Source organism: Pelodiscus sinensis, chromosome 8, assembly GCF_052426305.1.
Source record: "Pelodiscus sinensis isolate ZL-2025 chromosome 8, ASM5242630v1, whole genome shotgun sequence".
In the NCBI taxonomy this organism is placed as follows: domain Eukaryota; kingdom Metazoa; phylum Chordata; order Testudines; family Trionychidae; genus Pelodiscus; species Pelodiscus sinensis.
In genome coordinates, this window is record NC_143059.1 from 60212208 (window position 1) to 60234753 (window position 22546).

At 42.5% G+C, this 22546-nt stretch overlaps 1 protein-coding gene across 2 annotated transcripts in view; it reads left to right on the forward strand.

The window, feature by feature from the left end:
* Positions 1-22546, forward strand: part of SHTN1 (shootin 1) — a 109317-nt gene that overhangs the window by 25814 nt on the left and 60957 nt on the right. For both annotated transcript variants that reach the window (XM_075935385.2, XM_075935384.2), the window contains exons 3-8: positions 1084-1144; positions 8233-8327; positions 11059-11227; positions 14504-14601; positions 14949-15030; positions 18959-19053. In XM_075935385.2, the coding sequence (XP_075791500.2) occupies positions 1084-1144; positions 8233-8327; positions 11059-11227; positions 14504-14601; positions 14949-15030; positions 18959-19053 (600 nt within the window). The remainder of the gene's footprint in view (positions 1-1083; positions 1145-8232; positions 8328-11058; positions 11228-14503; positions 14602-14948; positions 15031-18958; positions 19054-22546) is intronic.

Here is a 22546-nt window from a genome sequence, read left to right on the forward strand (position 1 = left end):
CAGAGCTGTTCTGTCCCAAACCTAAAGAAGAGCTCTATATAAGCTCAAAAGGTTATGACTCTTGTCAGTAAAAGTTGGTCCAATAAAAAATATAACCTACTCACCTTGTGTCTCTAATCTTCTGGGACCAGCACAGCTATAAGAATGTTGCCTGCTTCCATTGGCCATGTAAGAGATGTTATGTGGAAAGATTTCATGAAGTTCTCTCTGTAATGGTGTCATTCTTCCTCATACAGTCATGTGTTTTCCATGATTTGGATGATCACTTACAGTGTGTGTCATATGAGCTGTGCTCATTATTTCTTGGAATTACATCTATTATATGGAGTTGTGAAAGCTGTAGTGGCAAGTTACCAATTAAGTGTTCATTTGATTCTTCTCCTTTTAAAAAGAATTTCCATCATAAGAATGACACTCAGAACACTCACATCTCTTCTGCTCTAAAACTGAAACAACCCCCAAAGAGAGATTTTAATTATTTCCGCAACCTCTCCACCGCCATGCCAATTTTGAATGGTTTTTCTACCAAAAAGAGAGAGGTGCCAAAGACTTTATGTAGTGCACTAGGGAATTCACTATTGCTGTTGAGTTTACATGGAAAGCACTCGGGTGCTGTGGGGATGGGCAGCAGTATAAATCCCCCAAGTGAGAGAGATTTGTACAGAAATCAAGGAAAAAGTGCAAAAAAGTAGATGGTGTTGCTGATAAATATACGGTATATTTCACATGCCATTAATGTTACTTCTATGATTGTAAAATGTGTGCTAGAATTTACTGACACCTGGTTCGGACAAAGTGACACTCCTAAAATAATTGCAGACTAGCTGTGCTCATTTCAGTAACACTACAGTATAGAAACAAGACTGATTGCACTCTAGTCAGCTGTGATGTCAAACATCTCAGGAAACAACTTACTTTTCACAGATCTTTAGGGGCTGAGGGCAAAACAGCTATGGGTGTATAGGTTCCTTGTCTTTCTTAACCCTCTTTCCTAGGGTTTTATATGAATATTACACATACAATTAATTATACAACTATGTTTGCAGCTCTTCTTGAATTCCTATTTTCTCTTCCCTTATGCAGTGTGACAAAATTAAACAAGAGCGAGATGAGGCATTCAGAAAACTTGAAGAGCTTCAAAAAAGTAAGTAGGCTTTTTCAATGGAAATGTTAACTCTTAGAGTAAGACCTACAAGAATAACACTTGGCTTCACAGTGCACCCTGGACAATGCAGCAGTTCAGGTTCAATTGCATTTTCTCCTTCAAAGCCCAGTTTTAAAGAGGTTTATCACACACCATTTCAGCTTGCATCAGGTTAAATGCTAGCACAGCAGTTGTTGACTCAATCCGTGAACTCAGTTAAGCCATCTTCAGGTGGGAAGCTCTCAAAACGTACTGGCCAAATTCTGCTTTGTCTCCCCAGTATAACGCAGTTGAATTACTCTGGAATTATACCCATGTAAACTGAATAGTTGTACCCATGTAAACTGAGTAGCGGTGGTGTGTGCGTGTGGTGTGTTTTTTTTTTTTTTTTTTTTTTTTGTGTGTGTGTGTAGAGGGAAGTGAGTCAAGCTGGTAAAAGAGAAATGGCATAAAAGCATTCTAGTACTATACACCACAGTCCCTTGGTAATTTTTATAGCAAGTCCTATTTTATCCTGTGAAAAATGTCACGATCCAATTTTACACTTTTTATGGTAATGGTTTTATTGACACTGTATAGTGTCGAGAACTAACAAAGCACAGCTAATGGGAGTGGAAGTATCCTAGTGGAATAGCTCCTCATAAGGGACCATTAAAATAGGATTTTGGTCTGTTACATCTGCTTTATGTCAATGCATGATGAGCATTAGGAATACAGGATTTGGAAAGCACACACACAAATATGCTGTGTGAGACTAAGTTTAATTTAAACTTTTTTTGGAGGGGGGGGCATAATTGCTCATAAATATATTATAGCAAATTAATCTAAAAATGATAACCTTTACTCACCTAAAATGATCTTGTATATTTGCTTCATAAGGGAAGGATGTTCTTAAATAATCATTCCTGTGGAAAAAACTGCAGACTCTTGCTTTTTTATTTTTTTACGATACTGTGAATACCAGAGAGTGGCAAAAATGTCAAGTAGTTAAGGCTTAAAATTCAAAGTAATACTGGATGTAAAAATTTTATAGGTTTCCTTTATCTTCCTTTTAGGTTTTTAAAGAACATACCTTGTAAACACAGTGATAAAATGCCAGGAATATTAGGATTTTAAGGCAATAATAGAGCCCATTATTTAAATGACAATATAAAAGGCAATTATATTGATGAAGAGCTACACCGGCTTTGTGTCTGTGAATAAACTTGGCCTGTACTCAGCTTCTATTTGTTCTCCTGGCATAAACACATATTGTGTGTGATTCCAGTTTAATGGGGCCCCGTTTGTATGCCAAGCAGCTGCATTTTAGGCCCTATTGCGTGATTTCATAGCTCTCTGAAAATTGGTTCTATTCAGCACAAGAGATAGAAGATGGTGGTGGGGGGGCAAGCTTCAACACACAATCATTTCTTTTCAATTGGAGCCAGCAAGGTTGATGACAACATGACCATTGTGTTATAATGATAAGACCACTAAGGATCTGTACCTCTCATCAAGGCTTTCACACAACAGCAGATACAATTTAATTCACTGCTCTGTCAGCAGTGCTGATACCATTATGCCGTCTGTCTCCACAGTTATAATCACTGTCCTCCGAGAAATGCAGTTGAAATGATCTTGAGCAGTCAAAGAAACTCTCAATTAAGGCTGCCACTTCCAATGTGTCAGATTGTGTCTTATGCACTTGGTACAATTTTCACTTCCAATCCTGTTTATTTACAATGTCTACCAGTAATTACGCTTAACGTGTCATTTAGTGAGGGTGCCCCTGCCAAGGAGATTGTTGGGTGCTGCTGTACCATTGAGTGGGAGTTTCTCGCAGTCAATGCCATCAGCAGCTTTTAGTCCCTGATGGGATGCAGTAGTAATGTTGATAATGCAAGTATCGTGCTCATCAAGTCATAATTAGATGCCACTCAAATGTGCCACTTGTAATAACAGTGTTGATTCATGTTTTCTCGGTGACTGCAACTACTAATTAGTTAAGTGGTTTTTGGCTGGCCTGCATTTGCTGCAGATTATTATTACCCCTGAAAAAACGTCAAGGTTAGAGATGTTTCTGGCCACTTAGTGCTGCTTTATGAATTTTAATATTAACATAATAAGAACTTTGGGCAGACTTAGGAAGTAATATATTTTTGTGTTTAATTTGGAGAGAATTTTTTCCCTGAGTTTAATCATAATTGCGGGTTAATTAAGCTTAAGTGAACCAAGAGTAATCTCTAGTTGTACTATCTGACCTGTTCCTTGTTCTCTAACTTTAACTAGTTTCGCATGCAGGATTTTAGCTAGGGTTCTTTCTGTCCTGATGGGTTTACAATATGTCCATCCGTCTCGATTTCTGAGTTTATGATGCAACAACAACAAAAGAAAAAGCACAAATAGTCAATTTCTTTAGTTTCCCTCTCTAAAATATGTTCCTCCACATCCTCCAGTGAAGGGCAGCTGTTTTGCTCCATATCAGTAGTGTAGTCTTTCTGTAAAGCAAGCATAACTAGCCACAAAAGATCACACCAGCATAGGCAGTTCCACAGGGACTGAGAGACTCGTGGTGTTCTTCTCTCTACTGCCAAGTTAGGGAATGTGATCTGAGGATAGGTAGAGGTTGTTGGACAGGTTTCCTCGATGTTTTGCAAATATCCAGCTGTTGTTCTGGCCTTTTCAGGCTGCTGGTGGTCAGTAGAAATTAGAGCAGACTAAGGGCAACTTTGATTTTTCCTGGAAAATGAACCCTGCACATATAGTGGTCCCAGAATCAGGGAATGTCGAGGTGACTTAAAACAGTCACCTTTGTCCCAGCTTGTGTGACCTGCCTTCCACCTGTAGCCACATACTTGGCCCATAATTTCCAAGTTACTTTACATTTCAAAACAAAATGTTCTTGTATTATTGACTCCATAGCATTATTAAAAGCACATTTGTAAAATAATGGTGAAACTTCTCAACTGACAGTGCTTTGCTGTCTTCCTAAACTGTTTAATCTGTGTAGTGTATGGTATCTGGGCACTGGTAGTGCCTGTTCCAATTTTTAACTTGTTTTATATCTGTGTAATGAGCTGCATGGCATGAAAATATGTTTCCAATCACTATTCTCAAGCTTGTTCTGGTGAGAAAATACCCCTATTTCTTTAGTGTATGAATCTGTAAGTTTTAACTCTCTGTCCCTCTGGCAATACATACTATGAATGGATTTTCCAGTTTTCCTCCCTTCAAGCTAAATTCTGCCACTCTAGCTGATGTTGTGTTCTGTGAGTGGTCCTGTTTTCTTATTGAAATCTTGATTCCTTTCTGTGCAAGGAAAGGAATAAGCCAGCATAGTCGGCTGCAGAGTCCCAGTACACTAGAAGGTGTCAAAATTAAGCCCTTAGAATAAAGATGGGACAGTTATTAGGATGCTAACCTGGGGACTAGAGAGACCCAGACTCAGTTCCCTATTCTGCCACAGAATTCCTGTGTGATCTTGGGCAACTCACTTAGAAGAGGGGATTTTCTAAGCCATAGATTATGGTTGAAACAAAATACAGGACTATGTAGCACTTTAAAGACTAACAAGATGGTTTATTAGATGATGAGCTTTCGTGGGCCAGACCCACTTCCTCAGATCAAATAATGGAAAAAAATTGTCACAACCAAATATACCAATTGTGACAATTTTCTTCCACTATTTGATCTGAGGAAGTGAAGTGGGTCTGGCCCACGAAAGCTCATCATCTAATAAACCATCTTGTTAGTCTTTAAAGTGCTACATAATCGTGTATTTTGTTTCAGCTACACTAGACTAACACGGCTACATTTCTATCACTAGATTATGGTTGGTATTTAACTCTCACTGAAGTCAATGGGAGTTAGGGACCTAACTGCCATCTGTGGTCTTTAATCACTCTGTGCTTCAGTTCCCCCTCTGTGAAACGAGGATCATATTACTTCCCTATTTGTGAGGTTTGAGGGTAAATACATTTATACATTGTGAGATGCTTAGATGCCAGGGTTCTGGGGACCATATAAGCATGTAAGAAACCAGATGATCTATTTCACAATCATTCTGAAATAATCTCAGCAGTTCTAATGTGGATCTTTCCAATGTGTGCTACTATCATCACTGTGTCTGATTTTAGGCTCTCCGGTCTCACCAAGGGATCTATGTGCCTGTTGGGGGTTTACCTACATATTAGGGATATTAAAAATCATGTATTTGTGAAACTGCTGAAATGTTTAGCAGTTATATGTTTACACGCAGGGGGCAGGCGAGAGCTGGTGCTCGTGGGGAGTTGGCTTCTAAGCCGGTTCTCCACCTGTATCGGCTCCCACCTGCCCTCCCACGCTGCTGCCTCTGATATAGAGGCCGTGAAGGGAGAGGGAGGAAGGACAACTCCATAGGAGCCGGTACACACAGGGAGCTGGCTTGAAAACCAGCTTTCTGCATGTACTGGCTCCCACCTGTGCCCTTCTCCCCAGTGCTGCTGTCTCTTCATCAGAGGCAGCAGTGCAGGGCGCAGGCAGCTACGCAGGAGTGCTATGTAACTGTTAGGAATAGCTGATAAGCCTGAGTACATGCTAACATCCCCACTATGTATATCTTTGCAGGACTAGGTGCACAGGTTGTAAAGTCTTTGTTTTGTTCTCTCTGTCCCTGGCACTGTACTAACTCCAGCCATAAATCTCTCTCTCTAAAAACAAACAAACAAAAAAAAAAACCACCACCGTTTCCTGTGGGATGACAGAGTGACGGCAGCATGTCACTCGGTGTCTACAGGCACTGTTCCCACCAACTGATCTTGTCCCTACTGTGGCAGGGAAAGTTTGAAGGAGTTTGGGGAGGCGGAGGCAGGAATCTTCGGCAGGGAGGGGAGCCGGCAAAAGGGATTTGTGGGCTTCCACTGCAGCCTGGAGGTGGGGGAAGGAACGAGGGAGGGGATTGTTGTCCCGAGAGAGGCAAAGGCTGTGGAGCCAGACCTTGGGGGGCATCGCTGTGTGCAACCTGGGGCTGGAGCTGCTGCCAGAGCGCAGAGTCACTGCTCTGAAATGCCAGGAGTGCAGAGTGGCTACTGCTCCTGCACGGCCTGGAGACATTTGGGATTTGACATGTGCAAAGGAAAATCAACCCCCCCAAAAAAGCCCAAGAGGAGGAAGGAAGCGTGGCCTAGGGAGGAAGAGGGGCAGGCTCCTGCCAATCCTGCCTGCTGCCTTCTCCTGCTAAGGTCGGGGTGGCAGGGCCACAGATTACCCCTCAGGACCTTCCATCCCACCTGAGGTCCTGCTTGCACCACTTTGGCAGCACAACCTCCTCACAAGTCTGTGTAGATAGGCCTGGAGCTTGGGGGCAGGGAGTGAGGAGCAGCTGGGGGGCTGAAGAGGCAGGACAGAGCCCATATGGTGGGCACATGTGTGGGCTCCCTCCAGAGGGGGGAGGGTAGAAAGCACTGAGGCTGCTGCTTCCCTTCCCGTATAGGAGAACAGCAGCGCAGGGATGTGCTCCAAGAGGCTGTCTGCAGGGCTCGGAGTGAGGAGGATGGGGGGTATGCGGTTTTGGCTTGGGGGGGCAGGCTGAAGTGCCAACGTGGCCCCAGCCCATTCATTCAACACCCTGCTGAGCCCCTGCACCCTGAGCCCCCCTCACACCCACTGCCAAGACCCTGCACCCCCAGCATCCTAACATACCTCCTCCACCAAGACCCCATGCCCCGAGCCTGCTCACTCACCACCCTGCTGAGAGTCTGCAACCCCAGCCCACTCCTGCACCCTTCCTGCTCCTGCATCCTCTTCCCCACTCCTGGGCAGACACCTACCCCTAAAGAGAGGACGGTTGGTGAGCATAGTTCTCTCACTTTCTGGCCGCAAAAGCCAATAGATCCGCGTGTGGGTGTGGGTGTTGGGGGGAGGGAGGAGGGGATTAATGAGCATAACAAACAAGGAGCGCAGCCCCCCAGTAATAATTAAAATATAAAAACCTTTGTTATTGCATCGTTCTGATTGCACAGATAAAATTAAGTCAGGAAATGCCAAAGTTAAAAGTTTCAACAGCAGTATTCATTATGCTGTGTTGCATGCCCATCCTATGGCTTTTATGGTGTATTGTTCATCCAGTAACAGAATTCTACATTATACCTTGAATGGTCTCATTGAATTTAGTGAGCATGCTTGTGGAGTAAGGTGCTACTCCATGTGAGTGCCCTGTGGTCTGAACAAACTCATACTTTGGGTCAGGGATGCACTCTCCCTCGCCTTCCCTTACTTTTCTTTGTACAGCACCTAGTATTATGAAGTTCTGGTTAGGGATGTAATAGTATAGTTGATTAAACAATTAACCAATAAGCAAAAGCTTATTGGTTAATGCTATCAACTACATACACTCCCTCTCCACCTCCCCAGTAAATTTTTTTAGAGGTCTGGCCAGCAGCCTGGCTCAATTTCAGCTTGCACCGGGTCCCAGGAGCTACCCCTGCTGCGGCTTTGCATTCAAAATATTTTAGGAGCTGGGCAGGCAGGCAGCCTGGTTTGCACTGCAGGGCAACTCCTGGGACTAAGCTGGGTTGCTCCCCGGCTGCCTGCCCAGTTCATAAAATACTTCTAATGCAGAGCTGCAGCAGAGGTATCTCCCAGGACCTGGCATGAGCCGGGACTGAGTGCTTGCAGGACTAACCCTTATCAATTAATCGTGTAGTTGACAAAAACTTTGTCAACTGCACAATTAATGAATTACACACTTCTTAACATTCCTGGTTCTGGTCCCATTAGAGCTCCTGTGTGCCATTACAATAAAATGAATACATAATGATCATTGCCAACATTTTCTCTTCTGGACTTAAAAATTCTATCCATTATATGACATGCTTTTTACTGATGAGTAGTTTCTATAATTTTATTGCTAGCATGATTGTTAATCTGAATGTTGCTTACAAAGTATATCTCTTATTCTGTTTTCATAATCTTTCCACTGTACATGCATTCATACAGGCTGTGCTTTTCGGAATTAGCAATACCATTTTTAAAAGTGAGTGATGTGTAGTCATAATCACAGGATGAGTGTGTCAATTACAGCTGACTAGTTTTTAAAAACTTTTAGTAAGAAACATTTTTCCTTTTTCTAGTTTCTCACATGGTTATCGAAGAAGTAAATTGTATGCAGAACCACCTTGAAATTGAAAAGACTTGTCGTGAAAGTGCTGAAACTTTGGCTTCTAAGGTAAGAACAATTAATACAGTTCAGTTGTATTTAAATTCTGATTTCATGATCTCATTCTGAAAGAAGGGTTTTTAGTCTCTGTTAGCACAGCAGATGTCTGTTTGCCTTCTTTTAGGACATGAAATAGCTTTAAGATAGATAAAACTGTAATTCATGTGTGAAATACTGTACAGTATATTTGTTGTTTTGATGGAAGGTGCCTTCTGTTTAGAAGTATGTGTAGTTATGTTTTTGGAACAGCAAGCAAGATAACAGTAATTCACTGAGCATTACTTTTTATAGCCCATTTTTATATGCATTTGGGCTAAATGGTAAACAAGTTTAAAACTATTCCACATCCGACATAAAGGAATAATGAGCATCTCGGTATCTGAATCAAATGAAAAAGTCAGCCAAAGCATTACATTTCAGGTGATTGTTCATGAAAGCTAACCGAGGGCAGGCAAAAGGTGACCTTCAGTGCTCTGTTGATTGCATCTAGTCTGATGAATTTACCAAGTGTGTAATTTTCTATATTCCATCTCATCAGAAGTACATTATTATTAAAGAATGTTTTTATCTCTGTGTTATGTATTTTTGGTTGTGCAAAATGCATCTGAGCCACTTCATCAGAAAATGGATTACAGCAATTTTGAACCAAATTTCATTAGCAATGCCAGCTGGGTTTTTTTGTCTGCCCAAAGTACTTCTTCGGATGTGGCAGAAATCACACCAACAAGAAATCTGTTTAATTTAGATGCATTAGCAATGTACTTTCCAGAGATATTTACTTAATTGTTTGCATAATGACACAGTATTAGAATTCATAAGGTAGTCAATCCGCATATAACTAAGAAAAGTAATTTGTGTCTGTAAGTTTCCTTTCCTCAGTTCATGATGTGTAACATACATAGTGACATATGGCTGGCCGAAGACGAGGACTGTCCAGTGGGGCTGATGTGCTTGTTAGTATGTGTTGATTAAAACATGGAAGGTTCCTTTTGCTTCCTTTATCTCAGTCTTTGGAAGGTAGATGTGTTTTGAAGAGGCTCAAAGCCAACCTCCCATTGTTATGGGTGGGAGTTTTGCTTGGATCCTGGGTTCTTTACCTTTTACCCAGTACAGTAACAGTAGGTAACATCCTTCTACTCAGAGGATGGATGGTCTCTGGCTGAATTTTCTCAGATTGTATAGGCCAGGGTGCGTTGTCCTTGGAGGCAGATCAGGGCCCAGTCTCCATAGGTACAGAGAGAGGTGCTTGGATGTTGTCACATGGGCATATGTCATCCTTTGTGCACCGTGGAACTTTGCTTTGGGGACCTGTGTGCATGCAGGCAGAGTACAGATGTGGAACAACCAAGGAAAGGCTGGGAGAGAGACTTAAGCTAATTTTTAGCTAGCTGGATCCTCCAGTTCTTCCAGTCACCACCAACTCACTTCATGGCAGGGTTCATGTAAGCTGCTTCATTGTGTTTGTCCAGTCATTCATCTGCTTAGCATACAGCCCAGCTACTGGGGACGGGCATAGACCTGTGGCAGTGGTTCTCAGACTTTTTGGCCTGTGGCCACCCTGCACAATGCAAACCCTTCCACGGACCACCAGCCAACTGCCTGTGATGACAAAATGGGTGCGGGGAGGACTGGCCTGGCTGGGTGGTAGGATGCAGGAGTGGGTTGGGAGTGAGGATCTGGGTGGAAGATTGGGTGCAGCGGAAGGCTGAAGGTGGGGGTATGGTTGGGAGGTTTGGTTTCAGGAGCCGCTTGAGGGTGGGAAGTCGGCTGCGAGAGCGGGGTGGAGATTCTGGGAGGGAAGGTGCAGTAGTAGGGTGGGGGAACTTGGTGGTGGAGGATGTGGGAGGGGAAGGGAGTCCAGGCTCTGGGCATGAGGTGGACGGGGGGTGCTTACCTGGCCCCATGCCTCCCATTGACTGTGATTCTGGCCAATGGGAGCAGTGGGAAAAGTCTCCAGGCAAGTGGAGGGGAACTGAAGCACACAGTTCCTTCCTGCACAAGCCAGACCCAGCCCGTGAGGCTTACTCCCCGCCTTGCAGCGGGAAGCCGGCACTGGTGCTCCAATGTTACTGGGGGCAGAGGGGGGGTAGTGGGGCTGGAGCATCAACGCAGGCTCCCTGCTGCATGTGGGGGTGGGGGTGATCCCTGAGCCCATAGGCCTGCCTGCAAGGTGGTCGTGGACCACTAGTGGTCTGTGGACTACACTTTGAGAACCACTGACCTGTGGCTATGACCTATAGTGCATTCAATGTTTTCAATTCTGTGTTATGACTGTCTTCTTACATATATATTATGTTAGGTCACTGGCATGAAAATAATTACACGCTAAGTATGACTTCTATAGGATTAGCACTTTCATTAATACCAATGTGAGGTTAAAGGCAGGAGCTGAGGCAGCTATCACAAAGAATATATAGGGTTTAAGTAAGCGTGTTAATTTGATTTGAGCCTATCTAGGATCTTCACTCACCAGAAGTACCAGAGAGAAACATTTCTTATATGAAGTAAGAAATGGACCTTACTGATCCAAATCACATCAGAGCAGTTGGTGGGGCCATTTTTAGTGTTACATGCTGTATTGTAAAGTAGTATCATTTTGTCTTGCTTTCTGCATGATTGACAAATCTTCTGGTTAAAAAGCAAAGAAGCAGAACACACTTAGTGAGGGTTTTCTTTTCTTTTCAATATGTTAATCTAACCTTAATTATAGCTACATACTGTGTGTATCTTTGCTTTTCAGTTGAATAAAGAAAATAAGACCCTGAAAAGAATTAGCATGTTGTATATGGCTAAATTGGGGCCAGATATCATTACAGAAGAAATTAACATTGATGACGATGATTCATCCACAGAAACTGAAGGTAGCTCAGATTCATGCAGCTCGGTGCATTGTCAACAGCAAATAAAAGGTGAGCTCTGGTTTTGAATAGACTGTGTTGTGAGGATAAGTTACCATATCAAACATATCTACCATAGAACAAATTACAGTGCAATGACCTAGTAATCCTACACACGGGGAAGAGATTTCAGTGTTGTTGACTCAATAAAGTAAACATTTGCATCAGTCTAGTAACTGTGATCGGTCAAACATTTGTTACTTTTTACGTACACAGGAAGACTGAGGGCAGGATCACTTGTGGCATTTTTCCAGTTGCTGTTTGCCTTGCATGCCTGTTCAGGAAACTTTACACACAGTTTGCTGCTAGCTTTCATTGTGTGTGTATCTATTTGTGTCCATCTAACTTCACTGGAGGTATTGTTAAAATGAATGTGCTAAACTGAGATGTTTGCAGCAGGATAAACAGCAAAGCTTGAGGGTGACATAAGGTGTTTGTTAGGGATGTGATGTATGTAAACGGTTTACATTCATGGTTATACACAGCCCCACTCCCCGCTCCTGCAGCAGGGCAGGGAGGAAGCAGGAGCCTGTGTGCGTGAGGAGTTGTCTGGTTCCCCACGAGCTGCCTTCTCTCTCCCCGCATGTGGTTACACTTTTACCTGATTAAATGCATTTTAACAGCCCTAGTGTACATTTTAGAGAACTCTTCTTTATTAATAAGTTTCTGGGTTCCCTTTTCTTTTCATGTAAGCCATCTGTACTGGAGTAAAAGCTTCCCTTCCAGCCCGATTCTGCTGTGAAGTCATAAGTCTGTGTTGACTATGATGGCATGGATTCTGACAAAGGGCATGCATGTATTTCCCAAATTCAGCATTATGAGACAGGGGAAAATGCTCCCTTCTTGAAAGAACCCCCCTCTACTGTTTCTAATCACAATAACTGTAATCCTACGACTTAGTGTTTTATGGTCCTGAGCTTTAATGGTGTTAATAACTCTGTTTAACTTGGGTGACCTCAATTACTGCTGCAGCTTATGTTAGTGAAAGAATGTGGATCTAAAAATCAGGCACTGTGCAGATATTAAACTAGTTAGTTGTGTAGTAGAGAAGTATGATTCTCCCCATTTTACCTATTGAAAAGATGAGGCACAGAACCGATAAATGCTACGCTGCCCAGCGAATCACTGTCAGAGCTGGGATCAAAACTCAAAAGTTCTAGTACAGGTTGAACTTCCCTTGTCCGGCACCCTCGGGACTGGAGAGGCTCTGAACAAGGTAATATGCTGCACCGGGGGAGGTCAGACATTCAGGCTATTCCAGGGCTTCCCTCTTGGCAGCTGCCCCAGGAGAACCCAGAGACCTGATCCCTTCCAGCTCACCTGCCTGGGTCTGCTGCCCCCAGCCTGCTTGTGAGGCTCTGCTCCCTATCCTCAGCCCTATGTGGGGCAGCAGCTGCTCCTGGGGTTATCTGACTCTGGTCCCATGCATGGTGGCGGCTGCTCGCAGGGCTCTCTACACCCAGGTCACTGCCCCTGCAGGCCGCCGTCAACCAAACCAGCTCCGCTCCCAGCTGCTCTCAACCTCTGCAGCTGGGCTCTCTGGTCTAGCAACATCTGTGGTCCTGCCAGACTAAGGGTGTTGCTGCCCAGGGAGTCCTGGACCAGAGAGGTTCAACCTGTACTTTTCTTTGGAGAAAGAAGCCAAGGATCCTGTTGGAGGTTGAGAAGAGAGGGAGTAGGGAAAAGTTGGGTTGCTGAGAAGCTAAGGACGCTGACGAGGACAGGGAGAAAATACACCTCCAAAGGTTCAGAAAAGCATGCCCACAGTGGGGGCCAGAGGGGAGAAGGGTGCATTGTATCTCTAGTCACTGCTGAAGATGCCATTATAAAGGGAAATGAGGTCTGTTGTCCAGAACTTAGAATATCTGGTTTCTGTTCCCTGTTCTGTCACTGACTCACTATTAGATCTTGAGCAAATTACAACCCTCAAGTGCCTCAGACTTTCCTTCTGTACAGTAGAAGAAGAATAAATAATTTTGCCTACGTCACATGGGCGTTGGGAGTCTTCCTTAATATTTGTTACATGATACTGGAACAAAAGTGCAAAGTATTTTAGCAGTGGCATAATAATCACTGTAGTAGGAGGGGATATATTGTGTGTCTGTCTGGAGGGAGATTACATTTGTTTAAAATGGGACATCTTTGCTAATTTGTCCCCAAAACAACACAGAGAAAACATCCCCAATCCTTGCCAATTTATTTGCAAGGATGCCTACATGGAAAGTTCTTTGGGTGCCTGTCTCAGAGCAGGATGGAGGCTCCTATTTGGACAAAAAGAAGAAATGTGAAAAGCCCAGTATTTCCAGGGATTTTAAATAATTTTAATCACCACTCCCAGTATGCAAGATGTCCAGCGATCTCTGCCCATTCTGCAATTGAAGAACAACAGATATTGAAGTTAATGGCTTGGCATTCAAAGAGCAGCAGTAGTATGAAGAATTGAGGGCAGGTGGGGAAGGAGAGGTTTCAATGAGAACGAATACATACCAGTAAAACTGTATCTTTGTATATTTTTTTTGTTTTTGTTTTTTTTAGTGCTAAGCAACTATTCTAAACTAAACCTTTATGCTCCCATTAAGTAGTGTTTGTAATCAAATGTTTTATTCCATTGTAATTTAATTATCAAAATATGAAGTAAATTAAGAAACAAATTCTGAGGAGAAAATTACTAGAATTAGCTCTTCTATCAATAAAAAAGGTTATATTCTGACTCCCGTCAAATTATGTCATAAGGGTTATAAAATTGGCAGCTATTCAGGAGAATTTTTTCACAGAAAACCTCCCAAAGTATTAAGTGCCTGTTGTTTGTTTATATCTTATTGTGACAAGAGATCATGATCTGAAAGGAATTAAAGTGCATTAATTTGTTTTACAGGGATCCTATAAAATTTATTTTTCTATTGCCACATGGCCTCATCTTGTGAGATGTTGAGCATCTTCTGAGAGCACAGAAGGTCTTCAGCAATTGGCAGCATTGGACCCATAGTAGAATATTGCCTTGCAAAGAGAGTTTACTGCAGAATGCAAAAAAAGAGAAGACAAAAGAACAGGATGAGGGAGTTTACCTTGGTAGAGCAAATCTGAAACTGTAGCCACCTTGCAGATCTGTTATATGACACTGAGGAGAAGCACACGTTTGCCTGTCTATTATGCTGTGTACTGTGACTGATATTTTGTCTTTGTAGCCTAGTGTTTCATGCTCAGCCTTAGCCACCTAATTGTTGGATTTCTTCCCCGCCCCAACCAAGCATAAGATGAAAAATATTTTTTTCCCTCTTGAAAATATAGAGCTGCGAGATCAAATTATATCTGATCAGGAGCAAAAGAAGACCATAACTGTTGAACTGGAAAACCTGAGGCGCAAACTTGTAGAAGTAATTGAAGAAGTATGTATTGTAGTGTGGGAAGTGAAGCCATTAGTGTGTATTCAGTACTTTCTGTATGTAGTGTGTTGGTTGAAAACAGTCAGTTGTGAAGTTAATTGAATACTGCCTAATCGGAGGGTTCATCAACCTTGTTGTGCTACGAAGGAGGGAAATATAATGTGAGGTGGGGAACTCCTTTTAACCCCTTTGAAAATTACAGCTTGAACCTGAAAGTATGTTCTCAAATCAGAAATTAACTATTAAAAGTAAATTTTAGCATGTTACGTAAGATGCAATAATATATTATGCTATTAAATAGATTCTCACTATTTTATTATTAATCTGTGTTTTATTTATACTCCTTTTAGGGAAATAAAATAAAGGAAGAAAAAGCTGTTCTTACAGCAGAAGTTCATGAGCAGAGAAAACTACTGGAAAAATGTAACCGAGGTGAGTGTTCTTAATATTGTTTTTCTCCATCTCCCTACCTTAAGCATCTTTTATCTCCAGATAATCAGCAGAGCTTTTTCTTAATTTGTCTTGTAATTTATCTCTGTAGTGACTGAAGTGACATTGGGGCCATTTTGGGCTAGGTACTGTGTAAACCAGGAGAACCTCATGCCTAGGGGCTGGATGCGGTCCCCGGCTTGCCTAAATCTGGCCCCTGAGGTTCAGAGACATCTCCAGCAGTGGGGAGCCCGTGCTGGCACACTAGCCCCTCACTGCCCCACCACAGGCCCTGAGCACACAATCTACTAGGCTGGGCCCCGACAGGCTCTGGTGTGGGAGGGGAATGTGGGGAGTGTCTTTATCCTCAGACGGGGGCCACATCAGTGAGGGGTTTCGGGTTTTTTGTTACTTAACTTCTCACTAGTGTGCGTCCCTTCCCCCCTCCATTTGGCTTTTCTGTAGGTCAGTGGCCCCTGTCCCAAAAAACGTTCCCCACCCCCTGTAAATACACAGTAGGAGACAGTCCCTTTTCTAAAAAAGTCCATTCTTTAAATAGTCAAGGCAGGTGGAGTTTGGTAGTGATGAGGAACCAAGGCACAAAGAGAATTAAATGACATTACCCAGAGTTTCACAGGGAGTCTGTGGCAGAGGTGGAAATTAAACCCAGGTCTCCTGAGGCCTAGTCTGTTGTCTTAACCACAAGGACCAACCTTCCTTTTTACGTAAATACTTAATTTTAAATATCTACAATTTCATATGCATGAGAGTTTTTCATTCAAAATGGCACACCTAAGGGGTTGCATCCAGAGAGCTAGAGCGATCGATCTCCCCCCACTGATAGAGCATTTCCTGTTTTAAGTCTTCTCTAACTCATTTCCTCACAATCATTCTCCACCAACTCCTATGGGAAAACAAGTAAGTAGATCCTGCAATATCCTCCCAAAATCTTCCAATTCAGGCTATTACCGACCAAAGGGCACAGTAAGTTTCAAAGGCCATGGTCGTCTCACAGAATATTCTCCAACCAACTCAGGACCGTTACATCATGAAGAGACTATTAAGTTTATCAGATGGCATGTGTCATACTGGTACATGGATGTGGTCTCCCAAGTAGCTAGGATTCCAGAAAATGTATGACATCATAGGAAGATGTACATAGGATCAGCATAGTCTGTGCCCTTGTGTGTTTGCCTTGTGGGTGTACCCTAAAATAGCGGCATGATGCACAGTACCTAGGAAGTATTTGCTGGTGTGTTGGAATGGATGAAAGCAATAGCTCTTCTTAAAACCTTCTACAATGTTTTGTTGAAATTTCTTCCTGTGCTTGAGCAAAAGGACAATCCGTCTTCCCATATTTGAAGTTTGTACTCAGAGTATCTAATGGAGTAGGCTACTAACAGCCCAAAGCCTAGCTCAGCGATATCTTTGAGTATATACAGTAGAAATGCCCTTCTACCTTTAAGATAGGATACGTAGGCAGACAAAATTACTTTATCATAGACTGATCCCTCTGTACTTTGAGTGAGCTAGCAAAGTGCTACAGATTACTGATTTGCTAGTTGTAATGTACTATATTCCTGTTAGCTTTTGAATACTGTACAACTCTGTTGCAGAGTTCTGTAGAGGTAAATCAATACATTATTTTGGCCAGGAATGGTGAATTATCTTAAGTTTTTCTCATTGTTTTGTTTAAGAATTTTCCTTTTTGTGTAATTTGAAAATCAGTTGGATTTTAGCAGCCTATAATCCACGTCACAAAGTACCACTGACAGTGCTTTGCTTTAGACACAGTTAAGCTTGTCTCCATAGAGGCAGGGGATTTACTGAGGGTGGTGTTAGAAATTGTATGTCATTACTCTTGGAAACTAGTCCTTAGTCAGTTAGAACTGAAGTGCATTGAGAGAACAATGTGTGCAAGTAGTCATTAAGAGACTTTTTTTTTAAAGAGTTTATTGATATTACCCGCAGGTCAGGATTGAGGTGGATGGGCAGAACAATATGAGGAAGCTTGCACACTGCCTGACTTCACTATGGCTAATTTTTTAGCCTGCAATATCAGTCTCATTTGCATGACCATTGTTTTAACATATTGCATTCAACTGTACTGATAATACTTTTTTGTGGCAATCTTATTGGTCTCTGATGTAAAGTGACTCTTTGATACAGAGCCACTAATGTCAGTTTTCTGGAAATACACGCTGCTTTACCAAATGCGCAACAATCTTTTATGGATTGTGTATTATGCTTATAGGGCTAGATTGTGGTGCATGCTGACGTGGGGAAATAGGGGCCCTGTGCTCGTTACCGGGTTATTTGAGTCCAAGTATGACAAAGTAAGTAGATACTGTGCACTTGCTTATTCCTTCAGTAATAAGTGAGTGGGGAAATGGGCGGAGCCTCAGCTTATCCTCTGCTCGCTGGCATGCAACAATGAAATGACCATCTCTGTCTAGAAATACTGCAGCATTGTTACCAGAGAAAGAGGGAGAGTGGAGAGGGGAAAACAAAACAAAACAGAAGCTCAGAAAAAAATCAGCCTAATAGCCTCATGGAAAATAGGAATTAAATTTAAGCCTGTAGCCTGTCATGGATTTGTTTTCAACTAGCTACAAAGATGGGTGCCATTATAAAAGCATGGCTGGATGGATGGTGTTAAGGGACAGCATACTAAGTAGGCCTTAACACTTGAAGAATTATTTTTGGAAATTGGAACAGTTAATTTATAGAATTCACTATGGTACGAAGTCAGCTTCACACCATGACCTATTTCATTGGCAGTACGTGAGACAAATAATAGAAATAATGACCTTTTTATTGTTTATATAACAAGAAACATCCCAAAGTACTTTCCCAACATTACAACGCATAGGGTGCATATGCATGCATGGGGAGCATTTGTGCACCTGTGTTCTAGGGATGTTAAAAATCATGTATTTGGGGAAATGTGTAACCACTGAAATTTTTAGTGGTTACACATTTTCATGCAGAGGGGCAGGTGAGAACTGGCTTTTAAGCCGGGTTTTAAGCTGGCTCCCTGCGAGCATTGGCTCCTGTCTCCTCGCCCCCTTTATGCCTCCACTGCTGCCTGTGTCGGAGGTGGCTTCCGGAGCCAGACTGTGCGGAGAGCCAGCTTAAAAAACAGCTTCCCATGAGCACCAGCTCTCACCTCCCTAATACAAAGGCAGCAAGGGAAGGTGGTGCATGTAACCATTAAGATTAATCGATAAATTTGGGCTTATCGGTTAATCCATGTAAATGGATACATGCTGACAACCCTACTGTGAACACACACAGATGTGCATAAAATGTAAGTAAATTGTGTGTGTCATTTCATCTGCCATTGAAAGGTAGCACTCGTTGTGTGGAATTTAGCTATATAACTGTCCGTAGCAACACTATACAACAGTTTAGGACCATAAGAAAATAATGCAGTACCTAATGGTTCCGTGTTATAAAGTTCAGTATCTAATGGTTCAATGGTATACGAAGGAACTTTTTGGGGAAGAAATCGAGGGCAAACCAAAGTCAGAGTAACACAAGTGGTTGAAAATGAATGCAGAAATATCAACCCATAGAACTGTTTTATATTTTTTGTAAGGACTCAAAATATACTGAGCAGTCTTGGCCTATGCCTTGTCCAGTAGGCTTTTAGCATTAATGTGTAGGAATAGTGTCCCTAGCCTATGTTTGTCGTGGGCTGGAAATGGAAAACAGGAGGGGCATCACTTGATGTTTACCTGTTTCTGTTCATTCCTTCTGTGGCATCTGGAATTGGTCACTGTTAGAAGACAGGATACTGGGTTAGATGGACCTTGGGTCTGACCCAGTACGGCCGTTATGTTCTTATAAAACAAACTGTGTTTTTGTTCATTTTTTTCCTAGCCTTTTAAAAATTCATTTTGTCCTTTTGTTTTGGTTTTTTAAATAGTGTCTGTACTGGCAGTGGAAGAATATGAAGAACTCCAGGAGAACTTTGAGTTGGAAAAGAATCTACGGAAGAAAGCAGAATCATTTGCACAAGAGGTGAGTAGCTCTTATAGAAATCCTGTAGATGAAGCAATTCCATACAATATGGATCTTGTAAAATACAAACAGGGTTTTGCCTGACTTATAGCTAAGGAGAACACGTTTAAGGAGAACACCAAATATTGCAAGAATCACAATAAAATAAGAATTGGCAAAACTGCAGTGTGGTCAACAGTAAAAGCATGTTAGGTCCGATTGGAAATGTCTGTTCCATTTTTAACACATGGGCTCAGGCAAATAGAATGTGCTATCCTGGGTGCAAAATTTCTTTTTATCTTTTTAATCAATTATTTCATGAAATTTCTGCTTGATTACTTCTGTGTATCTAACTACACCAACTGTGCTAGTGATCATATTGTGAGGGCATTTTTGATGGGAAAATATGGAAGGGAGTGGATATGTTTTCTGTATGGTGTGTTTGCCAATTACACCTTTTGTCTTGGCCCAGGTATTCATAACACTTCATAGATGAATAGAGTCATAGAAGAAATTATTTTAAAAGAGAGCCAAAAAAGCCCCCAAGCTTTGTTGGTCTGAGAGCCTTAGGTAGGCTATGAATGAACTTAAAGACCTGTGGGTTCTGTAGCAGAAGATGATGATACTGTGAATGTAACCCACAATCACATAGTTCTGTGTTGTCATCCTCTTGCTAGTGATTGGACCATATGCAGAGGTATACCCGTGGCTAGCAGAGCTGGATTTCTTAGCTCAGTTGGTGGAGGCACATGCTTGTAGAACCAGGAGTCCAAGGTTCAGTTTCCCCTCCCTGCAACCCATAAGTCTGGAGATCTGTGTTGAAAGCATGGAGGGCATTCCAGCTCCAAAACTAGTGTGCATTGCTGTTGTGCACAGCAAATGACTCTCTAGTTCCTGTTCATCTGTGTATTTGAATAATTGAACTAACTATTCATACATACAAATATTCAAGGAGAAAGAGAAGAGATTCAAAGACAAGGTTGCTATGTTCTGCCAGATTCATTAATTCATTCATCTAGGGCTAGATATTGAAGGGTAATGAGATTCCTTAAGACACAGATGGAAGCCTAGCAGGATTTTCAAGAGTATCTCGGCATTTAACTCTCAATGATTTCAATGATATAACAGTTTACTTCAGTGTAGGATATGTTCCATTGACTTCCATGCGATGGCTTCAGTGAATATGGAGTACTCATGTATTTAAGGCTTTGCAGGATTGAACTCTTTATGTATACATGAATGACCTTTAGTGCCTTTGAAAGCAGTATGGGAAAAAAAGGCTAGAGAAGGACACCAATGTTTACCAAAGAAGGGTCAATAGTAGCTTTGTTTAGTTAGGGATGTATCTTAACAACTTGCTGTGGGCTATTTTCGTGTATCTATCTCGGGTGTCAAGTATCAGAGGGGTAGCCATGTTAGTCTGAATCTGCAAAAGCTGTGAGGAGTCCTGTGGCATCTTCAGTTAGTCTATAAGGTGCCACAGGACTCCTCGCCGCTATCTTGGGTGGGCAATTATTTTTGATGGGGGAGCCACTCCAAGAATTTGGTAAGTAGCCAAGGGCCACACTTTTCCATTATATTAATGGAGGAGGTGGGGGTCTGGGATAGAGGTTGGATGCAGAACAGAAGTTGGAATAAGGGATTGGTGTGGAAGAGGGGGAGTGGGGTCTGAGATGGAATTTGTGTGAAGGAGGGGGTTGTGAGCTGGGGCAGTGGACTGGGGTACATGAAGAGAGTACAGAGGTTTCGATTTTGACTTGGCCCAGGAGATTGGGGTGCAGGTTCTGGGAGGGGGTATGGGTCCAGGAGCGGGGGTGCAGAGGGTTATGGGATATGTGAGGTGGGGAACCAGAGGGTTGGGGGAGGAAGGGACTGGGGTGCCAGAGTCTGGCCCTGGTGATAGAGGCTTACCTAGACAACTCCCAGCCAGGAGCCAAGCAGGTTCTTCAGTCAGGCTCCCTGCTTTTCATGCCCCCACCAGCTGCTCAGAGCAGCCAGCTGAAGGGGACGTGTGGTTCTCTGAAGGCTGCGAGCCTGAGACAGGGGGGAGGGGAAGCACTTTGCATGCTATCTGTTCTTCAAACAGGCAGCTCTGATTGGCCATAAATTGGCCAATGGGAACTGCGAGTTTGTGCTGGGGGCAGAGGCCCTTTTCCCCATGTTTGCAGCATTTAGAGATGCACGTGTTCCCGCAGCAAGCTTTTCTCAATGGTGTGTGGGAGTGGGGCAGTCAGGGAGGTTGGCTGAGGCTCCCACTGTCCATGGGTCAGATGTGGTGGCTTGGTGGTCCAGATGCTGCCCTCAACCCTTATTTTTTACCTCTCCTGGTTTATCAGTTTGGAGGTGGTTGGTCTGATTGAGGTTTTGGTTTTTTTTCATATATTTATAATGAAAATGAGCAAATGCAGGCATATGCCATCTCGTACATCACAATGAACTTACCAAGAACATGCTATGTTTGCATTCCTGTGCATCATATCCACATTGAAAACAGAAAAGTGAGAACAGGCTGACAGGGAAGCACTCTGAAAAGAAAAGCCTTCATTAGATAGCTGGCAGTTTATCAAGTGCCATTGGCTATAAATTTTTCAAGGCACAGTCCTAATGAATATGTTAAGAACAACCACATGCTGAACTAGATTTGCATCTCATCATACTCCAGGAAAGAGGTCTTAGGATGTTACTGTACTTTTTTTTGTAAGTTCTTCCCTCAGTCCCAGAAACTGTGGAACAATGTTTCAGACACTTAAACTAGTAACAATATAATATGTCTGAGCGCAACAGCAGAGACTTGTCTACATGGAGACTTTGTACACAGCAAGTTGGGGTGTGAATCTGTCACACTTATTTGCCACATGCTAACTGGCCATATGGACCCTGCTACTGTTCTGTAAAAGTTCCATGGTGTACTTTGCCATTATTGCTATTTTGAAATGGGAAACACCCTAATGTGCCATGCACAAAGGCCCAGATTTTTAAAGGTAATTTGGCATTGCTGTGTTGCAAGGATGACCTGAATTGAAGGCCTAAACTGCATTTTAAAATGGGACCTAGGTGGCTACAAACCTGAATCCAATTGACAGTGTGGACCTATGTCTCTATGAAGACAAGCCCATAATTGTGAACCTCTGCTCAGGGCATATTTCAGTCAAGTACCATTGACTTGCTAAACCCTTAATTATTTAATGAACCAGTTTGTAACGAAAGCAGATTTAGATTTAAGTAATAGCCATATGTTAAAAATGCTCTTGTATATGAATCAGTACCAACCAGTGTAAATCTGGCAGCCCCTCCAAAATGATGATGAAAGAACAGTCAAATGGAAAATAAAAATTATCCATTGAAGAAAACAAACATAATCCTTTCTTATATGTTCCTTACACCTTTCCAACCATAAGAACATACGGAAAGAGATTGTCTTTCACGCTTTTCCTTTGAGACAACAGCTTTGGGCTATTTTGGACCAAAAAGGGAAGTGTTTTCCGAAGTCCTGGATCTCTTGAACAAAATCTTG